This window comes from Schistocerca serialis, chromosome 7, assembly GCF_023864345.2.
Source record: "Schistocerca serialis cubense isolate TAMUIC-IGC-003099 chromosome 7, iqSchSeri2.2, whole genome shotgun sequence".
NCBI lineage: Eukaryota > Metazoa > Arthropoda > Insecta > Orthoptera > Acrididae > Schistocerca > Schistocerca serialis.
Window position 1 is genome coordinate 128,183,882 of NC_064644.1, and position 24,754 is coordinate 128,208,635.

A 24,754-nucleotide genomic window follows, 5' to 3' on the forward strand; every position below is an offset into this window, starting at 1 on the left:
GTAACATTACACAAATGCTACTTCTATCAACTAGTTTTCTCACTATCATTTTATTTTTTAAAAAAGTAATGTAAGACAATAATTTTACTTGTTCATATGTGTTTTATTTACTTGTACGTGTACCACCTAAAATGTCCTTGCGTACCAATAATGGTACGGGTACCACTGTCTGGGAATCCCTGCTCCAGAGACCCTCCGGTTCAGCTAGCCGAACGCTGCGACATCCGCGAGGAAGCAAATAGCGGCATATAACTGAGCGACAACCTACTAATTGGTTCTCGAATAGTTCTCTCAGCGTGCAGCGGTTCATACGATGAAATTGAAGAGTTATTAAAGAGTTAACGTTTTTGTCGTTAACCCTTATTTCAGGCAAGAAATATCTACAGTAATAATAGTATTATTTGAGAATGAAGTCGACGATAGCTTTGTGCGTGTGCACTCATAGTTGTAATGCAAGGCATCCGTAAACGTCGGTACGCTTCCTGATATCGCAGTCTAGACGGCAGCGGTTCCGACAAAACATTTGTGCAATCCGTCAGCGTGCTGTTTGACTGTGCACATAAGATGCTGATGTCATCGTAGTTGACTGAAGCGAAGCGCTCGGCGAACAACGCGCTGAAACGCGGACGACATAACATTCCGAGCGCGTTATCAAGTAAACATGGGCGCCAGTAAGGCGTCGGATTGGCTGAGTCGGCGTATGCGATTCAGAAGATACTCTGTACGTTTTCCTGCTTCTCCTCCTAACTACCGTTCGGTAAATAGTGATGTCACGTGCGCTATGGTGGGCAATTACAAAAATGTAATTCATCTTTTCTATGTTTGAGATGTTGCGAAACACTAGACATTAGTCTCCGACGGAAAGTCCGATTGCAAGACTGCACGTCCCGAAAATCATCAGACGCTACGTAATAAACTTATGGAGGGTATTATTTACAGTAAACACTCCCTCCCCCCCCCCCCTTCTTTCTAATCGGAATTAGCACTCGTAAAAAGTTGAAGAGTTAGATGTTTGTTGAAATGTTTATCTGTTAATGCATTCTTCCGTCGTGTTGTGGCGATCGTAAAATAAACGGCGAAGTGCGCTTGAAAACCTCCAGAACGACAATGTGCTTCATAAAGTGTAAACAGGGTTCGATTCTATGATTCCGGATACACCTTGCTAGAAAATTGGACAGAAATAAACAACGTGGTTCTGCAAGAGATTGCCCTTATATCTAGTTTATAATAGGGAGAGAAAGAGAAGACGTACCATTAATGGCAAGCTGTGTCAGTCTTACGTCCCCGCCGGCCGAAGTGGCCGTGCGGTTCTAGGCGCTACAGTCTGGAGCCGAGCGACCGCTACGGTCGCAGGTTCGAATCCTGCCTCGGGCGTGGATGTGTGTGATGTCCTTAGGTTAGTTAGGTTTAATTAGTTCTAAGTTCTAGGCGACTGATGACCTCAGAAGTTAAGTCGCATAGTGCTCAGACGCATTTGAACCAACCATCTTACGTCCCCGAAACTGGTAAGATACGTCAAGAAAGGTCTTCATGGAGAAAATCTTTTCTGTCTTAGGATAAAACATCAGATGTCATCAGACATTCATTTTGCAATTCAAGTTTCCTCGTCCTCTTTGGCTCCTCATGAGTAAAACGATCAAGTGTCAGGAAAGCTATGGAGGAATCGCATCAAACCCAAAAGAGATGTGTTTTGTGGCTTAAATAAGTCAGAGCTCGAATACCATTAGCTAGTCGAGGTGATGAGAAATCTCCAAAGTAAATTTTTTTCGATTTACAGGAGTTGTAAATGTGTTTTCGCAGCGAGACCAACGTTACGGCCAGCAGCAGCGAGAATGCTATCTTGGGAAGAGAATATCGACCGCGGGCTATCGACCAAGTCGTGGCGGGGGTCCATTCGTTATCTATTAGGCTGGCAACGTCCGAGGCGCAAATTACGAGGACGGCCGCCGCGCGTGCCATCTGTCGGCGTCGCATGGAACCCGCGGCTATGTAGCAAGGCGGGCGGCGGAACGCTGCACCGCGCGGCGCAACGCTGCACCGCGCGGCGCGCGCGTTGCCAGCAGAATCGCGGGCGGCGCCCGTCTCCTGAACCCACATTATTCGCTCACTTCGGGCTTCAGGTTCTTCGCTGTATCTGAAACCAGTTGTTCTGAAACCAGATGTTCTTCCCAAAGTGGCGCCCAGGGCGGACCACGTCTTACTTGCTACGATAATGGTATTCCATTTTCATTAATTACTGAACGTTTCAAACAAAACAACAAACCCAAAATCTAGTCTTTACAGTTCCGTTCGTTGTATCACTTGTCTCAACGAGAATGTGTTCACTTAGTAGCTGAGAACATGAAATACTGTCTCTTTACCAGAGGAGGGAAGTGTTGCGAGAAACTTCCGCCCAATACAGTCCAGTCAGAATCTCCTCACTATTTTCTTTCATACATCCTCGTCGCTGGATACTATCCTAATTAGGAACTGTTAAATGCCCAGGCAGGATTCGAATCTGCAATATACCGAGCTACTTGTTTGCTACAGGTTCGGAAAAGTCAACGTGATGGATCGTAGATAATAGGATAGCTCCTAGCTCGCAAACATCAGTTTCTCTAACGAACTGCTTCGAAAGTACAGACCACCATAACCTGAAATCTATGGACGACATACTTGCAGTGGTCATCTGTTCGTAAATAAGACGTTTGGAATGAAAGGCGAGTAACAGGAACTTTGTTGCTCGCCGAGACGAAGGTAGTAGCTTCGTCACGTGTCGTTCAGCCTAGTTCTCGTTTTGCCGAACACGCCTTGTGACACAAGAGCCTCTATCGTATTTCGCCGGTGTGTGTGTGTGTGTGTGTGTGTGTGTGTGTGTGTGTGTGTGTGTGTGTTGCGACACTGGGACTCGCGTTTTCCAGCAAGTGCACATGATTCAGGTTTCTACGCCGCGAGCCCCGTTATCAGGTTGCCGCGGACAATGCGAATCGGGTTTCCAGCCAGACTTTCGTTTCTCCGCCGCCGCGAAGCGAGCACTTGTACATATTAAGTATCACGAGCGAAGAAGCCCTTGGACTCGTATTTTGCGCCAGTGAGACCCCCCCCCCCTCTCCCTCGTCATTGCGAAATGGGGACAGATGCGGGCAAATGTGGGTGCCAACTGTATTGCGCCGCACCAGGTGCTGCGGAGAAATGTATGATTCGCTGGGTTGGTAGTCCCGAGGTCGCTAATGGACACAGTAATTTGCCGATAGTTCCATCATATGCCTTCCAGTGACGGAATATGTACAGACTGAAGAGCAGGTGTGTGGCCGCCTGTTCGTAAGTCTGGACCACGTGGTGTCGCCACCATTCCAACTGCAGCCATTTGGATTCCAGCTTTCTGCCGCTTTGGTGAAGCATTACGATTTTGCCTTCTTTTTATACATCTTATTTCGTAACATTCTCTGAATAGCCTGGGACTTCGGTGGGTGACGATTTATTTACGCTTGCTTTATGAAGTATGTAAATTTTGTCCTGTCTCATGAGGTAAAACCCAGTTCCACAATCGACATATAATGAACTGTTGCGAAACTTAGCAAGGAAGATGGGGCATAATTCATATGTTAGAAACAATTCCAAGTTAATATAAATGTTGAGTTAAGGATAAGTATTAGGTGGGTGCATAAGGTCGTAGCATTTTCGTCTTGCCTGTTGATATTCCGGTTACTTTGGGTTTATTTAGCAATTGTCGTTTTTTATTTGTAGTTCACTGGTACTATTTCAGTTTACATTTTGTCATTTAGAGATAGTGAGTGCAGCTGTGGCTAGACAGTGGACTTCCAAGTGGAGAAATCCAAACATTTCCGATACATTCATCTGTTTGAGTTCATTAGAGCGGTAATAGCAGTAGAGGCGGCCAGAAACATTTGCGCGGTGTATGGGGCTAATGTTATTGGACAGAGCACGGCGAGAAAATGGTTTTCTCGTTTTAAGGAGGATCGGTTTGTCATTAGTGACTCTACTATCCATGTTCAGGAAGACCTTCGGGGTTTCACGAGAATCGTTTAAACGCATTATCCACAATGATCCAAGTCAGTGTACTCGAGAACTGGTAAATGTGATTAACTGTCATCATTCCGTCATTGTGCCACATTTACGTGTCATGGTGAAGGTTAAAAAATCGTGTGCACGGGCACCGCATGCTCTAAGCCAAAATCGCAAAAAACAGCGGGTTACCATATTTTCATCTCTGCTTGCTCGTCATCAGTTGCCTCGTGAACAGCACCGACTGTTTCTATCCTGCATCGTCACCAAAGATAGTGTTATGCATCTGGTGGAACAGCGACGATGTAGTGTACTAGGAATTGCTTGCCCGAGATATGACCATCACTGCTGGCATTTATTGTCAACAACTCACATGTTGCAGACGCAATCGAATAGCACCGACCAGGAAGTCTGCGTGAAGTGATGCTGCTCGGTGATAACGCCCGTCCGTATTCTGCTAAACTGACAAAAACACCATATTGTACAGCAGTTGGGTTTGGAAGTCATTCCGCACCCATCTTATTCACCTGAACTCGCGCCCACAAGATTTTCACCTTTTCCGCTCTCTGCTGAACAACCTTCGAGGAACTCCTTTTCCGAAAGAAAATGCGCTCTCAACATGGCTCGACGAGGTCTTCGCCTCAAAACCACGTGATTTGTACTGGCGCGGAATTGGAAAGTTATCCCAGCACTGGTAGACTGTTGTAAATAGTGAAGGAGACTGACTGTATTATTGATGACTAAAGTCTATTTTGTGTGTATCTGTTCTAAACTTACGGAAGGATGCTGTGAACTTTACACCAACATAATAACTGTATTTTAAGATCGAAAGCAAATAACGAAAATATAGCGTGGAAATTTGTGTTAAAGAACGCTTTCCCTGTTGCAAGTTGCGGTATACAAGGGAGAGTTGCCAAGTCAGGTGCTTCGCGAGCACCGACCGACGAGACAAAAGCACTTGTGCTCTGTTGTAGCAGCGGGGGGAGGTGAGGGAGGCACACACAGCACTGGTAGGAGGCGAACGTGTTGTGGCAGCGCTTAGCGAGGCTGGAGTCGTGTTGTTTCGTGAACGGGGCGCGCGTCAGCCAGCGTACCAATATGAAAACGAATAATAGTAATAATGCCAATTTTGCGTACAGACAGAAAGAATAGTTTTATTGCGCTCCTTATTTTGCACTAATTTGCAACAGTCTTTGTTTATCTTTGGCATCGCTTTGAAGCCACTAATTTTCCGATGTTTGGAACAATCGTTTTGGCAGTTGCATTTAGAAGTATAGCTTCCAACGAAGCGTCAGACAAACGTGACCTTGTTTTTGTTTGTTAATGTCAATAATTGAAAACATTCGTTCACAAACGAATGTTGTTCCGAACGTAGCAGCACATTTCAGGGCAAGGGCATGAATCCTCGGTAATTCTTGTTGATAAAAAACTTTATAAAAAAGGTAATAGCGGTCTGTCAACATTGAATTGCAATATAGTTTTAACAGCTTAACTTCCAAACTTGATGGGGCTTCCTGTCGGGGCACCGAAAAATGCATCATAAACACTTTAAGTGCAGTTTTTTCTTGTTTTATTTGTTCAGACCTATCTTCAAACTCTTTATGCATTGTCTGTAACGCTTTTGTCTACTCACTGATGTGTTCATAAGTACCTAAATTCAAAGATTTTAGAGAGGGAAAATTGTCCAAATTTCCTCCTTGAAGCTGACTTTTAAAAAGCAAAAGCTACAATTTGAAACTTTTAATACGGTCACACGTAGTATTGGTTAATTTTTTTTACCTTGCAACGAGATACTTGAATCGTGCAAATCCCTCATTGTGTCTTTCATGACAGCGAGGTCAGCGGTCCATTGCTGGTCATCAAAGTCTTACTGTGGAGTTCCTTCCAAATCAGTGAACAGAGCTTTTTCTTGTCTCAATCGAAAAAGATTGAGCGTAGTTTTGAGCAACTTGACCATCGTGTGACAGAATAAAAAGGAATGTCTTGTGAACTGATCCAAGATTCTCCTCTAGATTATTCAAGCCTTGCTTTCTACAAAAATTCACTATTTTTGCTACTTTATCCATGATGGACCTAAACTTGTGGAAAACTTTCGCACATAGGTGTTCCTGATGTAAAAGGCAGTACGTTACCAAAAGCGGGGGAAGTCCAGCATCGCGCACTTTTTCGTTCATACGCCCTACAAAACCACCCCTTCCGGCAACATTACAGGGGCCCCATCAGTTGCAATGCTGTACTGGTGCTCTTGTAACAACTGCACATCACTCAAAACCTCCTCCACATCCAGGAAAATAGCTTCCCCGGTTGTGGTACTTATCAAAGAAATAAAATCAACAGTTCCTCGGCAACAGTGAAATCTTTTTCGACACCCCTGACGAATACTACAAGTTGAGCCATGTTGCCATTCTCATCGAGGGCAGTCGAGTACTCCACGGAGTTATAACATTTATTGCGCAATTGCTCCTTTCAAATGTGTGTGAAATCTTGTGGGTCTTAACTGCTAAGGCCATCAGTCCCTAAGCTTACACACTACTTAACCTAAATTATCCTAAGGACACACACACACACACACACACACACACACACACACACACACACACACACACATGCCCGAGGGAGAACTCGAACCTCCGCCGGGACCAGCGGCACAGTCCAAGCTGCTCCTTTAATTCCGCACCAGTTTTTTTAGACTTTTCGAGAAATTGTATGTTCAGACAAGATTAACGCCTCAAATTGGGCCACTACAGACGGGGATATTACCTTCGAACACACTACAAAACACTCTTTTACAAGTTGCCCGTTCGTAAAAAGGTCTTCCACATCTTGCAGTTCTCAGTGCAACAATGTAGCTTGTTGGAACTGCGCTTTCCGATGTGCAGTTCAGCTCAGATGTCTGCGGGACAATAGCAATAATTAACTTTAAAATTGAACCACACAAAACAGTCTCATCATTTAGTTTGACAACAATATCTAAAGAGGCATAGCGCAACTTTCTATAAATATGAGTACAATTACAGAAAGGTATATTTTTGTTTTACTTTTAGAATGTACAGTGTAAACAAGGCTTACCTCTTCCGACTCTGATAATTCTGATTTTAATCTAGTAATCAGTTCGCCTCTGTCCGGTCCAACAATCCCCTCGCGTTATGAGGCATCTTTATTTTCGTAAGACGGCGCACTGTCGATGCTATGATATTTACGGTAGTGTGGCATATTAAGCACAGTGCTTTCCCATCAGACTTCACAAACAAATACGAATCTTCCCACTGAGCATTAAAAAGTGGCACACCTAAATCCGAACCTTTCCTGCCCACGCTGAACAGTTGCAAGACAGATTAACAGTCTCCCATTTGATAAGATTCCGAACGAATACTTCAGTGCACCGAAGACGACGCGAGAGCGTGCGCCGCCTGTCACACACGGGCCGGTGCAGCCACTACACGGGAGGAAAGAGGGCAGGGAGCGCGGCAGCGGGGCAGCGGGGCGCGCAAGCGCTGCTGGTGGTGTCGCCTGCCCTACCGACATCGAAGTCCTTAGGGAAAGAGAGAACTAAATGAAGTGGCGCAGGAATACGGACGCTGCCTTTTAGAAGGAACTACCATAAATCGTAAACTCCGCTGGCGGGCACATCGGTTCCGACCGGCCGCCCTGTCATGCACTACCAGTGGCGTTGGGGTCAGCACGCCGCTCTCCCCAGTTTTCGTGACCCCGAACCCAGCGCTGCTACTCGGCCGAGTAGCTCCTCAGTTGGCATCACGAGACTGAGTGCACCCACCAAGGAAATTTCCCTCCCATTACGGGGAATCGAACCCGTATTCTCCGCATAGCAGTCAGTCGCGCGAACACCGAGCTACGGATGCAGAAGGAATCACCGTGGTATCCTTCATCATCATGGCTGGGCAGGGATTGGTTCGCGCCCCTGCAGAATAGAAGTCCAGTGCATGACCACTGCCCACTGCGCCACCTCGCCTGTGTGTCACGTGCAGCTTCTACGCGAATAGTGTACCATCAGGAATGAATACTACTTGGCGTCATATACGAGTTGCTATGGAAACAGCCATTGTCTGAGGACAGACGACTAGTCTCTCGTGGATGTCAGGACGGGTGACGGTTAGTGTCAGACGGATTTAAGTGTTGAGACCAAAGGGATGCGTTTTGCTTAATATGGCTTTCATTTGTGCACGGCTTTGGGCTAGCAAAAGCCCGGTTTGCATTGCACCTGAACTGTAAGTTCTCCATTAACTGGCGTGGCCATTTCTCGAATCCGATATCGAGCCATGGGTAGCAAGGCAGTATGACACTCGTGTCAGTCTCCTGTGTAATACAACTTCACTCATTTGATTCTTACTGGCCCATAACAAATCTCACGGCATCCCTCTGTTTCTGACACAAGTTTTCGTGGTGCACCACAGAGCAGTCATTGATCAGTTGGCGTAGCGACGAGTTTATTATCGCTATACCGGGTTGCGGGGTAAGACTCGCGGCAGGGCCTCGTATGCTCAGGATCGCGCGAGTTCCGGTACCCTCAGACTGAGCCGTCTGTTTGTCGGCCAAGAGCCCGTGTGACTCCGGTATGAGATTTTTGTTCCGAAGAAAGGCAGCTGAACTCGCAAAGCGTATCTGGACAAGAGGGTGGCAAGTTCCGAGGACCCCATCTTTTCCAAGGGGAGACCGATTTGTGGAGTTGGGCGTCTATTTACTCCTCATTACATAGTTTCAGTAACAGCATGTTCCCAGTTATAGCCGTGCATAGTGTGACCAAATTCGCGGCGGGTGATCTTTATCAAGAAACGTCTTCATTAAAGGTAGCAAATGTCATGAGGTACACTGTCTACATTTGTCGTAGAATGAACGGTCAACGTGCATGACAGCCGCGCACCGAGACTGTGGCTCTACCCATACTGCTTCTCAGGAGACTTTTACTTGTGAGGAGGCAGTGAGGAGCTGTTTAGAGGACAAGTGGCGGTCCTGGTTTCGTAAACTGACATTAATGCCTGGCTGAGAGGTCTCGCAGACACGCGCTCCCCAACACTGTCGTGTACAGGGGGCGAAACACTTGTTACCACGCGTCCCCCCGAGTCTGTGCACGGATTTAGTTTAATTCGTTCACTCATCGTGTTCCACAGACTCCATCATGAGAAACGCCTCTTTGGGCGAGTTGTGTAGCTGCAAACCGTCATACACATTTGGTGCACCTAAGCTGTCGTTTGAGAGTAAATCCGAAACGAAGGTAGCGCGTTATCTCAGGTGGAATGCAAGCGCCGCAGCCGCCCAGATAAGGAGAGAGCTGTGCTCTGACTTCACGTAGAGACCGGCGAGGGGGCGGAATTCCAGGCCGCTTCCCCTTCCAGACTACTACCTGCTCCTGCTGTGTGGACGCGGCTCCGTAATTTTCCTGAGGCAGCCGCCTCCCTGGTCTCCCGTTAAGAGCTTTCCTAGGTCGTATTTTTTTATGAAAGCTCACCTTTTAGCAGTGTCTACACTCTACAGGGTCCGTGTTGTTATAGGTCATCTGGAGGCAAGCGAATCTGTTCGTAGGACAGGTCGCCACTCTGCATTGTCCCAGTTAGGGTGCAGAAGGTAATTCCATGCACGGAACCTTTTTTGGAAGAGGAAATTCCTATGATGTACTATGTCTGTCTGCTACTGTGAATGTCTCGAACTGGTCGTTGAAACGGTTAACTTTGCGCCCGCGTTTTCTGCGACATTCCGATCGAAGAAAAGTTCTACTCGAATTTCACTCGGACTTCCTCATCGATTTTTCTCCGCAGCGAAAACGCAGTATTAGATGCTACAGTTGTTTTTGTTGCATTCAGCCGGAGGCGAATCGTTGCTGGTGCAGATATTTATGGCCTGTAGTTGACTGTTCAGTAGCAGCAATTTGATACTATTTTTTCTAGGCTTAGGTACAGGAGGGAAAGAGGAGCGAGTGTCACCGGCCGAATCTGAGTACTCTGCCAGGTACGGGGATCTGGGTAGCGTGCGCCACAGCCCACAGCTGCGAGAAACCACGGGAATCAGGACGTTATTGATCTCATCCCCATTTCCGCCTCCTTCCACCCCCCACCCCCCCTCTCGCCTACCTCCTCCCACTGCACACACACGCTATGCTTGTCACATTCAAAGATGTGTTTATTCATTATTAGGAAATTGTAGCCAGTTGTTGGCCTGAACATATTTAATTCTTTCACCTCTTCTGTTCACGTGTGGGTGTCTACATTCTCGTACTGTAAACAGTATGTAACAAAAGTTGTCATTGTTTCATTAACCTGTTTATTCATGCGATGTAATTTCTACACAATGTGAAGTTCAAAGAGTTGAGACTGGCTCTAGACATCTCCCTAAAGTAGTAACAGTGTGATACTACGTGTTCCATGCTGAGGTCTGTTTGTCACCGGTTTTGTAACCGTAGGACGACACCTTTTGTTAACCTGTTCTCAACAGAACCCGCTTAGTAGGGACTAAATAAAACGTGCGATGGCTGCGGAATTACCTTTTGAACCCAAACAGTCTTCTCAGTATTTCGAATCCTTAACATTTACAAAAAATGCTCTGGACGTTATTTTGCAGGCAACCTCCGTTGTGTAGAGCGGTTCACTATTAACAGTTCTCGTAACAGGTAACTTCTGGTTGTTATTATTTCTTCCTTAAAGTACGGCATGACGAAGACTTCGACAGATAAATAAACATAAATAAAACAGTTTTCTCAGTCACTGGCTTGAGTATCGAACCACTACGTGTTTCTACGGTTCATACTATCATCTTCAGCTGGAGGAATGCGTCGTTACATTTTTCGATTATTTTCAAATGGAGAGTTACGTGTTACATTGTGGGTTCAGAGCACAAGCCCTTGTACATCGCAACAGGTTACTTTTCGTCTTTCGCTGTTGATAAACCCGCGATTCTCCATCAGAATATGATAGTGTGAACCATCTAAACGCACAGTGGCGTAGTAAACAAATGAACGACGCAGAAAACTTTATTTATATTTGGTTTCTGCTTCTCACGTCTCAAAAGCAGCAGTCTAAAAGTTGTGGACAGAGACAAGCTTAAATACGTGTTTCATAGCGCTACGGACCTACATTTTCGTGGAGACGGCCTAACATACGTGCAATTACGTTCTCAGAGGAGAGAGCTGTACGTGTTCTTTTAACCAAAAGTAGCTGTTCTGGCCATGCTTGTATTATAATGTTCCAAAAAACATTCGGGAGACGGTACAAGGCATTTGCGAAAGTTCACTTTGCCCCCTACATAAGAAATTTGACACCCCTGTCTCTTCGCCCTGGACTCGTTTCTCTCGATATATGTACGTGACCCGGGTACTTCCTTCTCTACAGTTTCGTGGAGGGAGAAAAAAACCACGCGAATAAAAAATTAACCGTAAACGAAGTCAAATACTATTTGTTCCCACCACCGTGTAGGACGATTGTGAACTGACGTTTGGTTGTGGAGCAGGTTTGCTAACCACTTAATGTCTAGCGTATTTCACGCAAGTTCATTTACGTGTATGTGAACCGGCGCTTCTGCGTGGAACTGTGCCCGCCGTCCTCCACTTCCTCTCGCAGAGTGAAACAGACGAGTCGAGTGGACGCCAGCGGCGCTCAGCGGCGCGCCGCGGAAGCTCTGCCAGCGGGAGGCAGAAAGGGGCGCAACAGGTGGCGCCAGCTCCAATTAGCACGGCGCCGGCTCGTCGCGCCGCGACCCCGTCGCACCCCCCGCCCCGCAGCCAGTCTAATCCGAATGACTCTCCTCCCTCCATAACAGTGGCACCAGGGCGCGATCCAGCACGAAGTGAAGTCCCATCACTTACAATTAACGTAAACAAGTAGCGCCGTAACCCGAAGTAATTCGAGCACCAGGTAAACTTTGCAGCAGTACATAAAAGCTTCGTTTATTTTTTATAGTGCTGTGACAGGATGTTAGAAGATTGTTTCATGTACCATATGGTCCCGGACTGTTAACGAGAGGATGCTTTCTGATTCAGTTTGATCTGAGTTAGAAGGAAAGCGGAACTTGCGACCTAAGGAACGTGGAGTGAAAAGTGATGGGTGGCAGAGAAAGCAGGTTAACTCCAGCGCAAGCGGCTGGAATTGTCTGTGACTCGTGCAATCAGAGAAAATGCGGAAAAAATAGCTTGCCTTTTACGAGGTAGCGCCACTATAGCGTGCGTTCTGTGTCTTGAGAAGATACCCAATATAGATGACGAAGGGAGTGTGAAGATTCCAATTTAACAAGGAAGCTCGAGTTAGAGTAATACGTAAATGGCCTCTACTTGGACTGATAATACAAGCTACAATAAATGGATGCACATAAGCAGGCCGAAATACTGTCGCAGGTTTGCTTTCGCGCCAGACACATGTTGGCTATAGACTTTATCCTGTTCCCTGACGTTTCCGACGAAAGAAACATGTAAACACGACTTTATTTGTCTGAAGTGGCGTGTTACCTTCTACACTGGTAGTGGGTCAGTAGTTATGGTAGTTGTGCAGTTAGTTGTGTATTTGCTTTGCAGAGAAGGCGCTAAGGAGTTTCTGAAGTTATTTAATTTCTTTTTGTCGACTTTTTATTATTCTTGAGTCAATAAATCGGCACTTGGTGGATCTTAAGAGAGACTAGCCTTTTTGGAAGACGGTCAGATAATTATTGACACGATAGTATTCATATCCGAATTTTTTCTTTTAAAGTAAAGTAGTTAGTGTTGAATCGTATGATAATGTAAATCAGTGCCTTCGCCTTTGCAAATAGAAGTTTCTTCTCTCACCAAGAATGAAGTGGAAGTCATGTTACTTATTTTATTCGATATAGGCTTACGTTCTAAACAAAACGCGACAAAGGAGCGAACGACCTTGCGATCTAGACTACCTCACCTCTCACGATGCTAGGATGTGACTGACCCGTGTTGGCCTGTCATAAATCAAATCATTGACGTGCCGGTCTGTCAAATCATTTTCGCGTATACATATTTCATTATCTCAAATCTTCTCTAGAAAGAAAGATACGTGTGAATATTCAGGATTGATTTCAGACTGATGAACGGCTTAATATAAATTCGTATGTTCCTTAGTTTACCATCAAACAGTGAATTTCTGCCGTATCGAGATTTGCGCCTATCTGTGTCCACCTGCGGCGGGTACGTGTTTCCCAGGCCCAGCGCCTTCTGCAGTTCTCGGGCAATGACTGCCCGGGCTTCCAGACCCCGAGGGCAGTCGTGGGGGCGCATCTGCGCCCACCTGACCTACCCATCTCAAGTCTGTCACATCGGACCTGCTCTAACGCTCATGCAGGGTATGGAAGTTCTTCTTCGATGTCGATTCACATTAGAAGTTATGGGACAGAGGCAGCGTCAAACATTTCACAGTGAATTTCAAATGGGGGAAATGACGTGACAGCCAACGGAACGTGACAGTGACGTGACGGTGACGTCGCCTACTAACATCGGAAGTTAACCTGAACTCACTGCGCTCACTGGTGTTACAGTAGTGGGTTTTGTACTTTTGGGTCTTGTGAAACTTTATTTTATTGGTTGCTTTCTTTCCGTGATACATTGCAAAGTTTGCACGAGGACTTGATATTTTCACCACGAATGTCCAAGTACAGGAAACTAAATAGCAGAAAACGAAAAATGATTTAGCTTCTGCAACAGCGTAGCGAACAGAAAGCTTAAATAACGACGGCAAAAAATAAAAATATTTTAAATGAAAATTGTTTCATAACGAAAAAGTCAGCTCTGTTGAGGGAGACGTTATTTAGCAATTAGAAAGAAAACAAGGCGCAAAGAATAAAGAGGCTCTATTGACCAAAAATGAATTAGTTTTTTCGAGAAAATCAGTTACGAATTTTGCTTCGGCAATTTATAAACTCTTATATCACTGGCACGGTAGTTCGCTATAGTTGATATTATATCGCGTGTTTTTGTAACGCAGACGGATTGTGCTCGTCTCATATTCACCGTTCAGTACAGGGCTGAGGGACGAAGCATCTTGTGCGAACACCCCGCCGTTTCATTATGGTGTTTTATCATTGTCCTTTGACGTGCAGATCGAAGGACGTCATTTCCATCAAGTGCAACGTCGTGGCTGCGTATTTGGGAGTCTACGAACCGTGTACACTGTCGAATCAGTTCGACTTACTTATTAACACGCATGATTGACTGACTGCCTGGTGCAAGCTTCCCCACTGACGCCACCTGGGCGGCCCGCGCGTCAGCTGACTGTCGCTGTCCCGTTATAGTGGTGTGAGGAGTGCGCGTAGAGTTTAGTGAAGGGAGAGAGTGCAAGACGTACCGCCGGACAGCAGTCTGTTCTGCGACAGCCGGCACGCACCAGCAGTGGCGGGCGAGTGCACTCGCTACACGACGCTGCACAGAGGAGGACTCCGACTGAGTGCAGGGCGTTGGCGCACTTCACGCGTCCCTCTTGTCGACCAAATACTGGCGGTACATATTTTGTTATTTACTTCCAGCCTTTAAAAAGGTTCGCTCATATCCGCGTGCCAACGCACAAACTTTGCGTTCGCAACATTGGCTACAGAGAACGATTTCCACTACGACAATAACTTAGGAGCCGCCAAAGGGAAGCATTTAAAGGTGATTAATGAGGAAGCGGTGGCACCATAATACTGCAACAATATAGAATGGTTCTTTCTCTCACTGTTGATGAGACAGTTCCGATATTACCCTGGATTGATTCATACTAACAGACAGAAGCAAATCTGGTTACATCTCGGGGAAATTTGGTATTGTGTATGTTTCAGTGCTGTAAACTGTCGCATTACCGCGGTGAAACTTGCAGAAGGTGACTCCCAGGACGACTATTGGATGCCGGAAACTATATCGGTCAGAAAGACCGGTAGCAAGCCGCCTGTGGTGTGGCGCACAAACTTATTCGTGCCGTGGGCAGGGCGCGGTGTGTGCGTGGTGTCTCCTCGCGCTGTTGAGGTGCCTGTCTTAGATCGTGGACCCTTCCCTTATGCGCTACTATCAGTTCTCGCTAAGGCACAAGTAGTCAGTGCTGTAATGTTCTTATCTTTACACACAGTAATCGCACGTGCATGTAGTTATTCACCATCGCTTTGAAGGAAGTCAGAACATGCAATGTGTACTGATTAGAAGCACATGCACCCAAAGCCAATATCGTTTTTAAAATTCAGCTAGCGGTGTTTTTTATGTTACATGGAAATTTTTTTAAAAAACGATAAAACACGACTGTAGAAGGTATTCGACGTAACTGAACGTTACCTCCCAGACAGCAAAATAATACAAATCTGAAACAATTTAAACTCTTGTCATTACGTACATTGTAGAAAGAGGGTGCGTCCTATACATCACTATTAGTATGTCTGATGAATAATAAATTCCGTTCTTTTTCATAATTTTTAGTTTTATTTTGTAAGAGATTGTGCTTCGCGATTTCTCCAACCGCCCTCTGATTACCTGCACTTCCCCTTTCACATGTAAATTACTTAAAGGCAAATGCCAGAACGGTTCCTTTGATAAAGGTGCGGCCATTACCGTCCCCAGTATAAGTTTGCGCTCCGTGGCTAATGCTTTCGTCATCGACGGAACGTTTAAGCCCTAATCTCTCTTATTTTGTTCGTTGCGCTACTCACTAGTTATGCCGACTTGATACACACCCCGCCGTGGAGTATCTACAGAAAACATCCATTCACAGCGTATTGCTTTGCGAAGATTACAGCACGGTGAGTAGCTTCCTCGAGGACGGCGCCACAGTGAAGCGAGCTGAGCCGAGCTGTTTAGTTGTCGTGCGAGCAGGCGCGGCGCGGAGAGGCGAGGCCGGAAGCTGTCGCGGTGCAGCGGGCCGGCTGACCCGGCACACCGGAAGTGGCCGGCGGTCACGTGACCGGCCCCGTATTGACGTCGGCGGCGGGCGCGCTGCCCTCTGCCTGTGCCTCTGCCTCTGCCGCTGACGCCTGCCCACCCGCCGGCCGGCGCGGCGGTCCCTCGGGCGACTGCCGGGACGTGAGGCAGTAAAAACCCGGTCAGAGGCGACTTCCGCGGAAAATCTATCGCAGAGCAGTCACAGTAGCAAGTATTTCGGTGCGTAATGTACCAACACAGTGTGCTCAGTTAGGTAGTGACATATTGACAGTGTTTCAAGTAACATTGACGACCTTTCTCACAAAATGTTCAATCACTCAACTGAATGGTTAGTCACTAGATGAAGATGCTGACTTGCCTCGTGCAAATGTACTGAAAAAAATCCAAGCATCACTTATCAAACAAAACTCAAACAAATTACGTGGTTCAATAGTTTCCGCTCGCTTCAGTATAACGCAGAGGGAATGTTGTCTGTGCGTGTACGTTGGCATACAATGATCCGTTCTATCACACAGTGCGAAGCATGTGTGCGATGCGTTTCACATACCGCACAGACCAAACGTACGTACGTGTTCTACTCATGTAGGTATGACGGGGTACACGATTGTGAAAAAAAAAAAAAAAAAATCTCGAAGGATCAGAAGTTTCGGGAATTTCATTCAGGTCCATCATGATTCCTAAGTTCTTTGTTAAACAACATAAAATTGTGGCCGTCGACATGTCCAAAATGTGAAACCATTTGCGTATCTTACGAAATTGAATCAGTATCTCTTAAAAACAGAAACATATCCGAACATTATGTTGTTATAATATAAAAACTCTCATAAGTGGTAAGTGCGTAATATATAGTGTGAGCAAAGGTCGTTTAACCGTGGATTTACACAATAGCGGTTTTCTACATTGTTCAAAAATTAACTGTCTCTCTGGTTTTCACACATTTATTTACCATATGTTAAGTTATTCCAATGCAGTACGTTTTCAGTTACACGCTACGAAAGACGGAAAGCGAGTGCTACGAAAGAAGAGAAGCGACTGAAATTAGAGCGATTTATTTTGTTGCCTTAGAAAATTGTACGACCGCATGTGATGTGATTCCTGGCCTGTTCAATTCTAAAAACATTTGTAGTAAGAGGAACTGCTCAACGCTAGCAAAGAGGAGAAATAGTAAAGAAACGTTAGAGTTTAACATCCCTTCGATAACCTGGCCATTACTGACAAAGAGTTAAATCGGAAAAGGCGATAATGGGGCAAGAAGCCGGCCTTACATTTCTTGAAAGAGCTTATTGTCTTATAAGAAAACTATAGAAAATTTGAAATAACATTAACGACCGAGGTATTGTACTTAATTAGTAAGTGTCGTATCTACTGCGCAGCGAGGGCAACAACAAAATTTCCCGGATACTTAACGAGTAGTAGCTACAAAAAAATGCTTCAAATAGCTCTAAGCACCATGGGACTTAATAGCTGAGGTCATCAGTCCCCTAGACTTAGAAGTAACTAACTAGACTAACTAACCTAAGGACATTACACACATCCATGTCCGAGGCAGGATTCGAAACTGCGACCGTAGCAGACGCGTGGTTGCGGACTGAAACGCCTAGAACCGCTCGACCACAGCGGCCGGCAGCTACAAAAGAAGCGATAGTTATACAGTATGTGTAGTGTCCGTAAGTTCTTCGTCAATGAAGATATTGAATCGAGTATGATTTTTCAAAATGGAACTGTTAAGTTCCCTTTGCAACATACTGTGAATTTTTTTACTGAAATACGCTCTACGAGTATATGTCCATGACAAACTGTTAACAATTTTACTGACATATACGGATTTTCTCTCCTATGGGTCTTAAGGCGCACATTTTCCCCCGCGTTTGGGGAGATATTTGCAGTTTCGATTTGCAGCTTGTAGCTGGAGTCAGGCCAAACAAATCCTGATCATCACGTCTCTCATACGACGCCCACCATTGGCAGAAAGCGTCGCTTTATTTCCCATTACAAACAAAACGATCCTCAATGCGGAATTTTAGATGCCCATGCGACCGAGTGGTCCCAAATTAGTCTAATGCGATATTCCTGTTATCGATGCGTACTAACAGGACCAGTAAAGCACGAGGAATAACCAACCAGTACTGACTCCAGCAGCGGCTGAGTAGCGGTTCCGCGCGGTGGTGGCAGTCGGCGCGCGTAAGAGCGCTGCTGCACTACCGGTTACTTTTCGTGCTTTACTGGTCCTGTTAGTACGCATCGATAACGGGAATATCGCATAGACTAATCTGGGACTACTCGGTCGCATGGGCATCTAAAATTCCACATTGGTGATCGTTTTGTTTGTAACGGCAAACAAAGTGAAGCTTTCCATCGACGCTGGGCGTCGCGTGAGAGATCTGTTGAGCAGAATGTGTCTGGACTGGCTCCAGCTAAACGTTACAAAAAAGAAAAGAATTGCAAATATCTGTCAAGTCAAAACTAGAGAAAATGCGCGTGACGACTCGTAGGAGAGACGCCCTGTATATATCGATCTTTTCTTAAATAAATTGTTTCGACTTCATGTGTTTTGAAAATCATTTGGTTGAAGAACGGGATGTTTGTTCTACTGACAACCTACCCTCCGCCCATGTGGGGCGAGGGGGGATGAAACAATAATTAAAAAAACTAGCAGTGTCCACTTTTCCATCTTCACTTGTGGAGAATTTCCCCATGTGCTGCAAACAGAACGACTTGGGTACTTAAAATGCACTATTGGCCCGAATGTAACCGGATCCGTGATTTTGAAGGAGGAAAAAGAGAAAAATTTGGTGGAGAAAAATTTGTCACTTTACCGATTTAAGAGCATGTTGACAATATGGTCACTCGTAATCACATTTTTTATACTGTCATGTAGGTAAATTACTCAGAAATACCAGCCTTCTAATCACTGATAACTTCACTGCAAATATCATCACTGTCACATGGGCGTCGTCAGAAATTTATTCTGCGGGAAGTGGGGGGGGGGGGGGGGCTAAAAGTTTCAACTTTTAATGTAAATGAGTTCGTAAGTTGAGAAACTTGTCGTGGTACAAGAACTAAATTTTATAGGTGACACAAAAGACCTTTTTATATCCCAGAGAATTGGTGGCTAAACACTCATTAAATAAATAAAAATCCCCCACTCCAGATTCTTCTCGAGAGAAATAAGTGCCCCCTTTTGCACCCTCCCCTCCCACTCTGCTTGTGGATGCCTATTAGTTATTAATATTTTCGTGATTCGTTTCCCAAGAGTAAGCTGTCCTCGTTACCATCCAGGGCGTCCGACATGCACTACTACTTAAACTCTTTGCTGACAGAATCTGCACATGCTCTACGCCATGAGGAGGGAATCTGCTTAGCACGTTAAGTTGACTGACGAATTTTTAACCTTCTCAGATTGAATGAGTGCACGATTCCCTTCTAAAGGACAATCGGAATAACGTTTTCGGGGACGATCTTTAAATAGCTTATTTAGGACGACATGAAGCACTCGCTTTTCTAAAGTTACTTCGTCAGCTACAACTGCTACGTCTTTCTTCAATACGGCAACTGTTTTCTCTACTTCAGGTGTGAAGTTTTCGTAAGGCATCCAACATTAGCATACAGCTCTTAACTAAGCAGTGCACCATGGCTGCTATCCCAAACAGTAACTTGCCGGTCAATCAGTAATTTTATTTCTATGGACGACGACTCCCAGATCCCGTAGACAAATATTCCTTGGGCAAACGTTTACGATTCTGTACAGCATTTGGAGTAGGAGGGAGGGGGGAACACTTCTCACAGTACTTTAGTGCTTTTCGCTTCGAGGTTTTTTTAATGCTATACTTTGTAGTCCAGTGGCGTATTGGTGGTCATGTCGCAAAAGGCAAGCGTACCGCTGCCGTACTTGAATTACGTGCCTATGGAAGTTCACAAGTTTCTCGGTAAAATGTGTCCGTTCTTGTGAAGTACTTGGTCGGATAGACACACACATTCTATGCATACACCTGCGGCACCAACTGATCCTTCCACGGAATTCTGTCTGTGGTGTGTTTAAGGTCTTCGTATCTTTCCAAGGCCGGTAACTGTATTATTTGTCGAGAGATGCTTTACCCACAAAGTGAAGACATTTTTATTTTTATTCGTTTATTTAACCTGATCTGGTTAGGGCCATCAGGCATTCTCTTACATCGGCCCAGGGTTTCACACATACTGTATCTATTGTCGATTTGTGTGTCTGAAGTGGCAGTGTGAGTAAATTATACTATGAACTAAAAAAAGTTAACACTGCCATTACTTGTACTACTGCAGCTGCTGCCACTAACAGTGATAATAGCAGTAATAATAATAATAATAATAATAATAATAGTGCTGTTAATAACAATAAAGATAGTGGCATGTAAAGATGGGTTTATAGGTTTACAAAAACGATGTTTTATGACACAGACGATTCTGGGAAAAGCAAATTAAAGGAGATTGCTTCCGCTAAAAATACTGGGAAATGAAGAACATCAGGTTGGAAAGAGGGATGTACAACGCAAAACGAATAACTACGAGTCTGAAATTGACATCATAACTGCGCCGAATTAAGAAGTTTGTTCATGATTTTCTTTCAACTTTGCAAGTCATTGGTGGAGACTAAATTTTACTCTTTAGTTAGAGGAAAACTGTCCTGTCTTGTGTAAAATAATGGGACTCTGAACACGATGAGAGTAATTAATGAAATGAAACGTCAACAATCGAAGACAGTACATTTTTACATCATATACACGATTAAGTTTCAGACAGTAACCATACTGTCGCCCCATTTCGAATTAAGGAAGGAGCACAGTATTTGAAGTTTGTGTGGCACGGAAATTTGCCGGTGTTTATAGGTTCGTGCGTCTCCACATTTACATATACAGGGTGTTTCCGTAAAAGATGTAGCAAGACATAGAGAATTTTGACACTACGACTGCTAGTTCTCTGGCGTTTGCAGGAATGGAAAAAACAGGAAGTCGACATGAAATATTCCAGACAGTTCCGATATGTGACGAAACTGAACGACGGGCCCATCGACACCTTTTATTGTGCGACTTACATGCTGTTACCGTGGTTAACAAAGTGGTTATCGCCAAGCACGAACGTGCATCGTTTTCCTTTCAGTTCTTGCTCTAAGGGAGATAAACAGGCTGCTAGCTTGTTGATGTACGGAATACCTAATAATAAATCAATACTTAAATATACAGTTCTAAAACTGGCAGTATATGTACAATGTGCAGCCGATATATTTTTGGTCGGCTCGTCGATATTTATCCCGGTGGTATATCGATAATATTTTCGATATATCAAGGGTCGATAACGCTATTTTTTAAAATATCTATATATTTGATTCCTGATATTTTTAAAAATATCAACAGTCCTAGTTGGAGGTGTTTGCCATTGCCGTCGTCCGACCACTGAACTGACTTACCCAGCCAGCTACAGGGGGACCACATATTTTGTGTATATACAGTACAAGAACAGTGCTATCACATATATCTAGGCCACACCTGACAATCACTTGTCTCCAGTGAACACTCGCCTTCGAGAACAAAGTAGTGGATTATATTAGTTCGCATAGTATCTGTGAACCTATTTCGTATGCTCAGAGCTTCACCAACAACCTGCAGTCTGGCACCCTAATTTTTCCTGGGGAAAAGTGTGATTATAGGAAGATACCAGATGGCGTAGACAAAATTTCCAGTCGATATGATGGATGGCAACTAGCTCGAAATGTAGAAAAATGTAAGTGAATGCAGCCAAATAGAAGAAACAATCCAGTGAATTTCGCATAGAGCATTAGTAGCGTGCTGCTGGACACTATCTAGGCGTAACTATGCAGAGCGATATGAAATGGAGCGGGCATGTAAGGACTGTATACTGAGGTGTCAAAAGGCATGAAATGACTATATACACGTATACAGATGGCGGTAGTATCGGGTACAGAAGTAGCAAAGGACAGTGCATTGGCGGAGCTGTCATTTGTATCCAGGTGAGTCACTTGAAAAGGTTTCGGACGTGAATATGGCCGAATGGCGTGAAATAAACAGATTTTGAACGCGGAATGATAGTTGGAGTTAGATGCATGGGACATTCCATTTCGGCAATCGTTAGGCAATTCAATATTCCGAGATAAAGTGTCAAGAGTGTGCCGAGAGTACAAAATTTCAGGCATTCCTCTCACGACGGTCAACACAGTGGCCGATGCCCTTCAGTTAACGACCGAGAGCAGCGGTGTTTGGGTAGAGCTGTCAGTGCTAACGACAAGCAACACAGTGTGAAATAACCACAGAAATTAAAGTGGGTCGTAGTTATCGATTAGGAATTAGGGCAATACGACGAAGCTTGGCGTTAATGGGTTACGGCAGCAGACGACTGACGCTAGTGCCTTCCTAACGGCACATCACCTGCAGCGTCTATCCTGGGCTCGTGACCGTATCGGCTGAACAGTGCACGACTGGAAAACCGGGGCCTATTCAGACGAGTCCCGATTTCAGTTGATAACAGCTGATGGTAGGTTCGACTGTGGCGCAGACCCCACGAAGCCATGGACAGAAGTTGTAAAGAGGGCAGTGTGCAAGATGTTGGTGGCCCCATAATGGTGTGGGTTGTGTTTACATGGGATGAACTGGGTACTCCAATTCATGGACTTCATTTTCGCGAACAGCAATGGAGTTTTTATGGATGATAATGCGCCATGTCACCAGGTCACAACTGTTCACGATTGGTTTGAAGAACATTCTGGACAGTTCGAGTGAATGGTTTGGCCACCCAGATCATCCGACGTGAATCGCATCAAACATTAATGGGACGTAACCGAGAGGTGAATTCGTGCACAACGTCCTGCACCGGCAACACTTTCGCAATTACACCGGCAACACTTTCGCAATTACGGACGGCTATAGAGGCAGGATGGGTCAATATTTCTGGAGGGGACTTCCAACGACTTGTTGAGTCCATGAGACGTGAAGCTGTTGCACTACGCTGGAAAAAAATAATCCTATACGATATGAGGTATCCCATGACTTTGGTCGTCTCAGTCGAATAGTCGACCTGGATTAAGTTGGTATAATTTCAGCAAAGTGTGGTTCATCTGGAAGGGCACCGCATGTAGAACACTAATCAAGTTCATTCGTGAGCATTGCTCGAGTGTCTGGGATTCGCACAGGTCAGATTAGAGGAGGATATCTAAGCAAATCAGAGGAAGACTGCTAGATTTGTTACCAGCAGGTTCGAACAACACCCAGGTATAACGGCGATGCTTCCGGAACTGAAACAGGATGCACTGGAGGAAAGGCGACGTTCTTTTCGACGAATACTATCGACAAAAGCTGACTGCAGAACGATTCTGCTGTCACCAAATACATTTCACATACGGACCTCGAAAATAAGATAAGAGAAATTAGGGCTCGTACCGAGGCTTATAGACCGCAGTTTTTACCTCGCTGTATTTGCAAGTGGAATACCTAAGGTAATGAGTAGTGGTTGTACTAGGTACCCTCCGCCGTGCACCGTAAAATGGCTTGCAGTGTGTGTGTGTGTGTGTGTGTGTGTGTGTGTGTGTGTGTGTGTGTACATGTAGAGTACGGTAGTTGTAGAGAAGCAAAGTGCGCGTTTAGCAGCGAGCGCGTCCCTCGCTGCCGGCAGGTGACGGCGGGCCAGCAGCTGCAGCTGTCGGACCTGAAGGGCTACCTGGGCGAGTACGCGGCGTCGGCGTCGCAGTCGCAGACCATCAACTTCACGCAGCAGAGCCTGCAGCAGCGCGCGGCCGCCTCGCGGGCGCCGCTGCGGCCCGGGCCGCCGCAGGGCGCGCGCCCGCCGCCGCCCGAGTACAAGGCCGTGCCGCCCGCGCTGGCCCAGCAGCAGCCGCCGCCGCAGCAGCAGCAGCAGCAGCGCTTCGCCATGCGCCGCCCGCCACACCAGCCCATGCCGCCGTCCGGTGAGTCCCGCTGCTGTGCGACTCCCCGTACTACTGCAGTCTACATCCACTCGAACCTGCTTACTGTATTCGAGCCTTCAGTCTTTACCCCCCCCCCCCCCCCCCCCCCACACACACACACACACATTGGTCTCCACTATCAAAATGACGATTGCTTTTACTCGAGTTGTGCCTCAAATTTATTTTCTTGCCCACATCTGTTTACTACCTCCTCATTAGTTACTCGATTTACCAATCTAGTCTTAATCATTCTTATGTAGTACCACATTTCAAAAGCTCATATTCTTTTCCCATCTGGACCACTTGTCATCCACATTTCACTTCCATCCGATGGTACATTCTGTACAAATACCTCGAAAAAGTACTTGCAGACGTTTAAGTGTATATTTGACGTTAACAAATTTCTTTTTTTGAGAAACACTTTTCTTGGCATTGCCAGAGTGCACTTTGTCTTCTCTACCTCAGGCATTGTCAGTTACTTTGCCGTCCAAATAGCTAAACTCATCTACAACTTTTACTGTCTCATTTCCTAATCTGATTCCCTCACATCATCTGATTTAATTGGAGTACATTCCATTACATTGTTGATATTCACCTTATAATCTCTTTCCTACTCACTGTCCCTTCCATTCAACTGCTCTTTCAAGTTCTTTCCTGACTCTTACAGAATTACAATGCCATCAACGAACCTTAAAATTTTTATATCTCTTCCATTAACTTTAAATCCCTTTCCAATTTTCTCCTTCGTTTCCTTTACTTCTTGCTCACCGCGAAGATTGAATAACACTAGAGATAGGTTACAACCCTATCTCTACCCCTCCTCAATTACTGCTTCCCTTTCGTGTCCTTCAACACTTATAATTGCAGCCTCATTTCTGTACCAATTCTAAATAAACGATGGCCCGCCATTTCTTACCCCTACTACCTTTGGAATTTCAGGGTGTGCTTTCCAGCTTTCTTTAAATCTACAA

At 45.4% G+C, this 24,754-nt stretch overlaps 1 protein-coding gene across 1 annotated transcript in view; it reads left to right on the plus strand.

The window, feature by feature from the left end:
- The window catches only part of LOC126412925 (neurogenic protein mastermind-like), a 154,542-nt gene that overhangs the window by 119,235 nt on the left and 10,553 nt on the right, over nucleotides 1-24,754 (plus strand). The window contains exon 8 of the mRNA XM_050082813.1: nucleotides 23,492-23,783. Coding sequence (XP_049938770.1) covers nucleotides 23,492-23,783 — 292 coding nt within the window. The remainder of the gene's footprint in view (nucleotides 1-23,491; nucleotides 23,784-24,754) is intronic.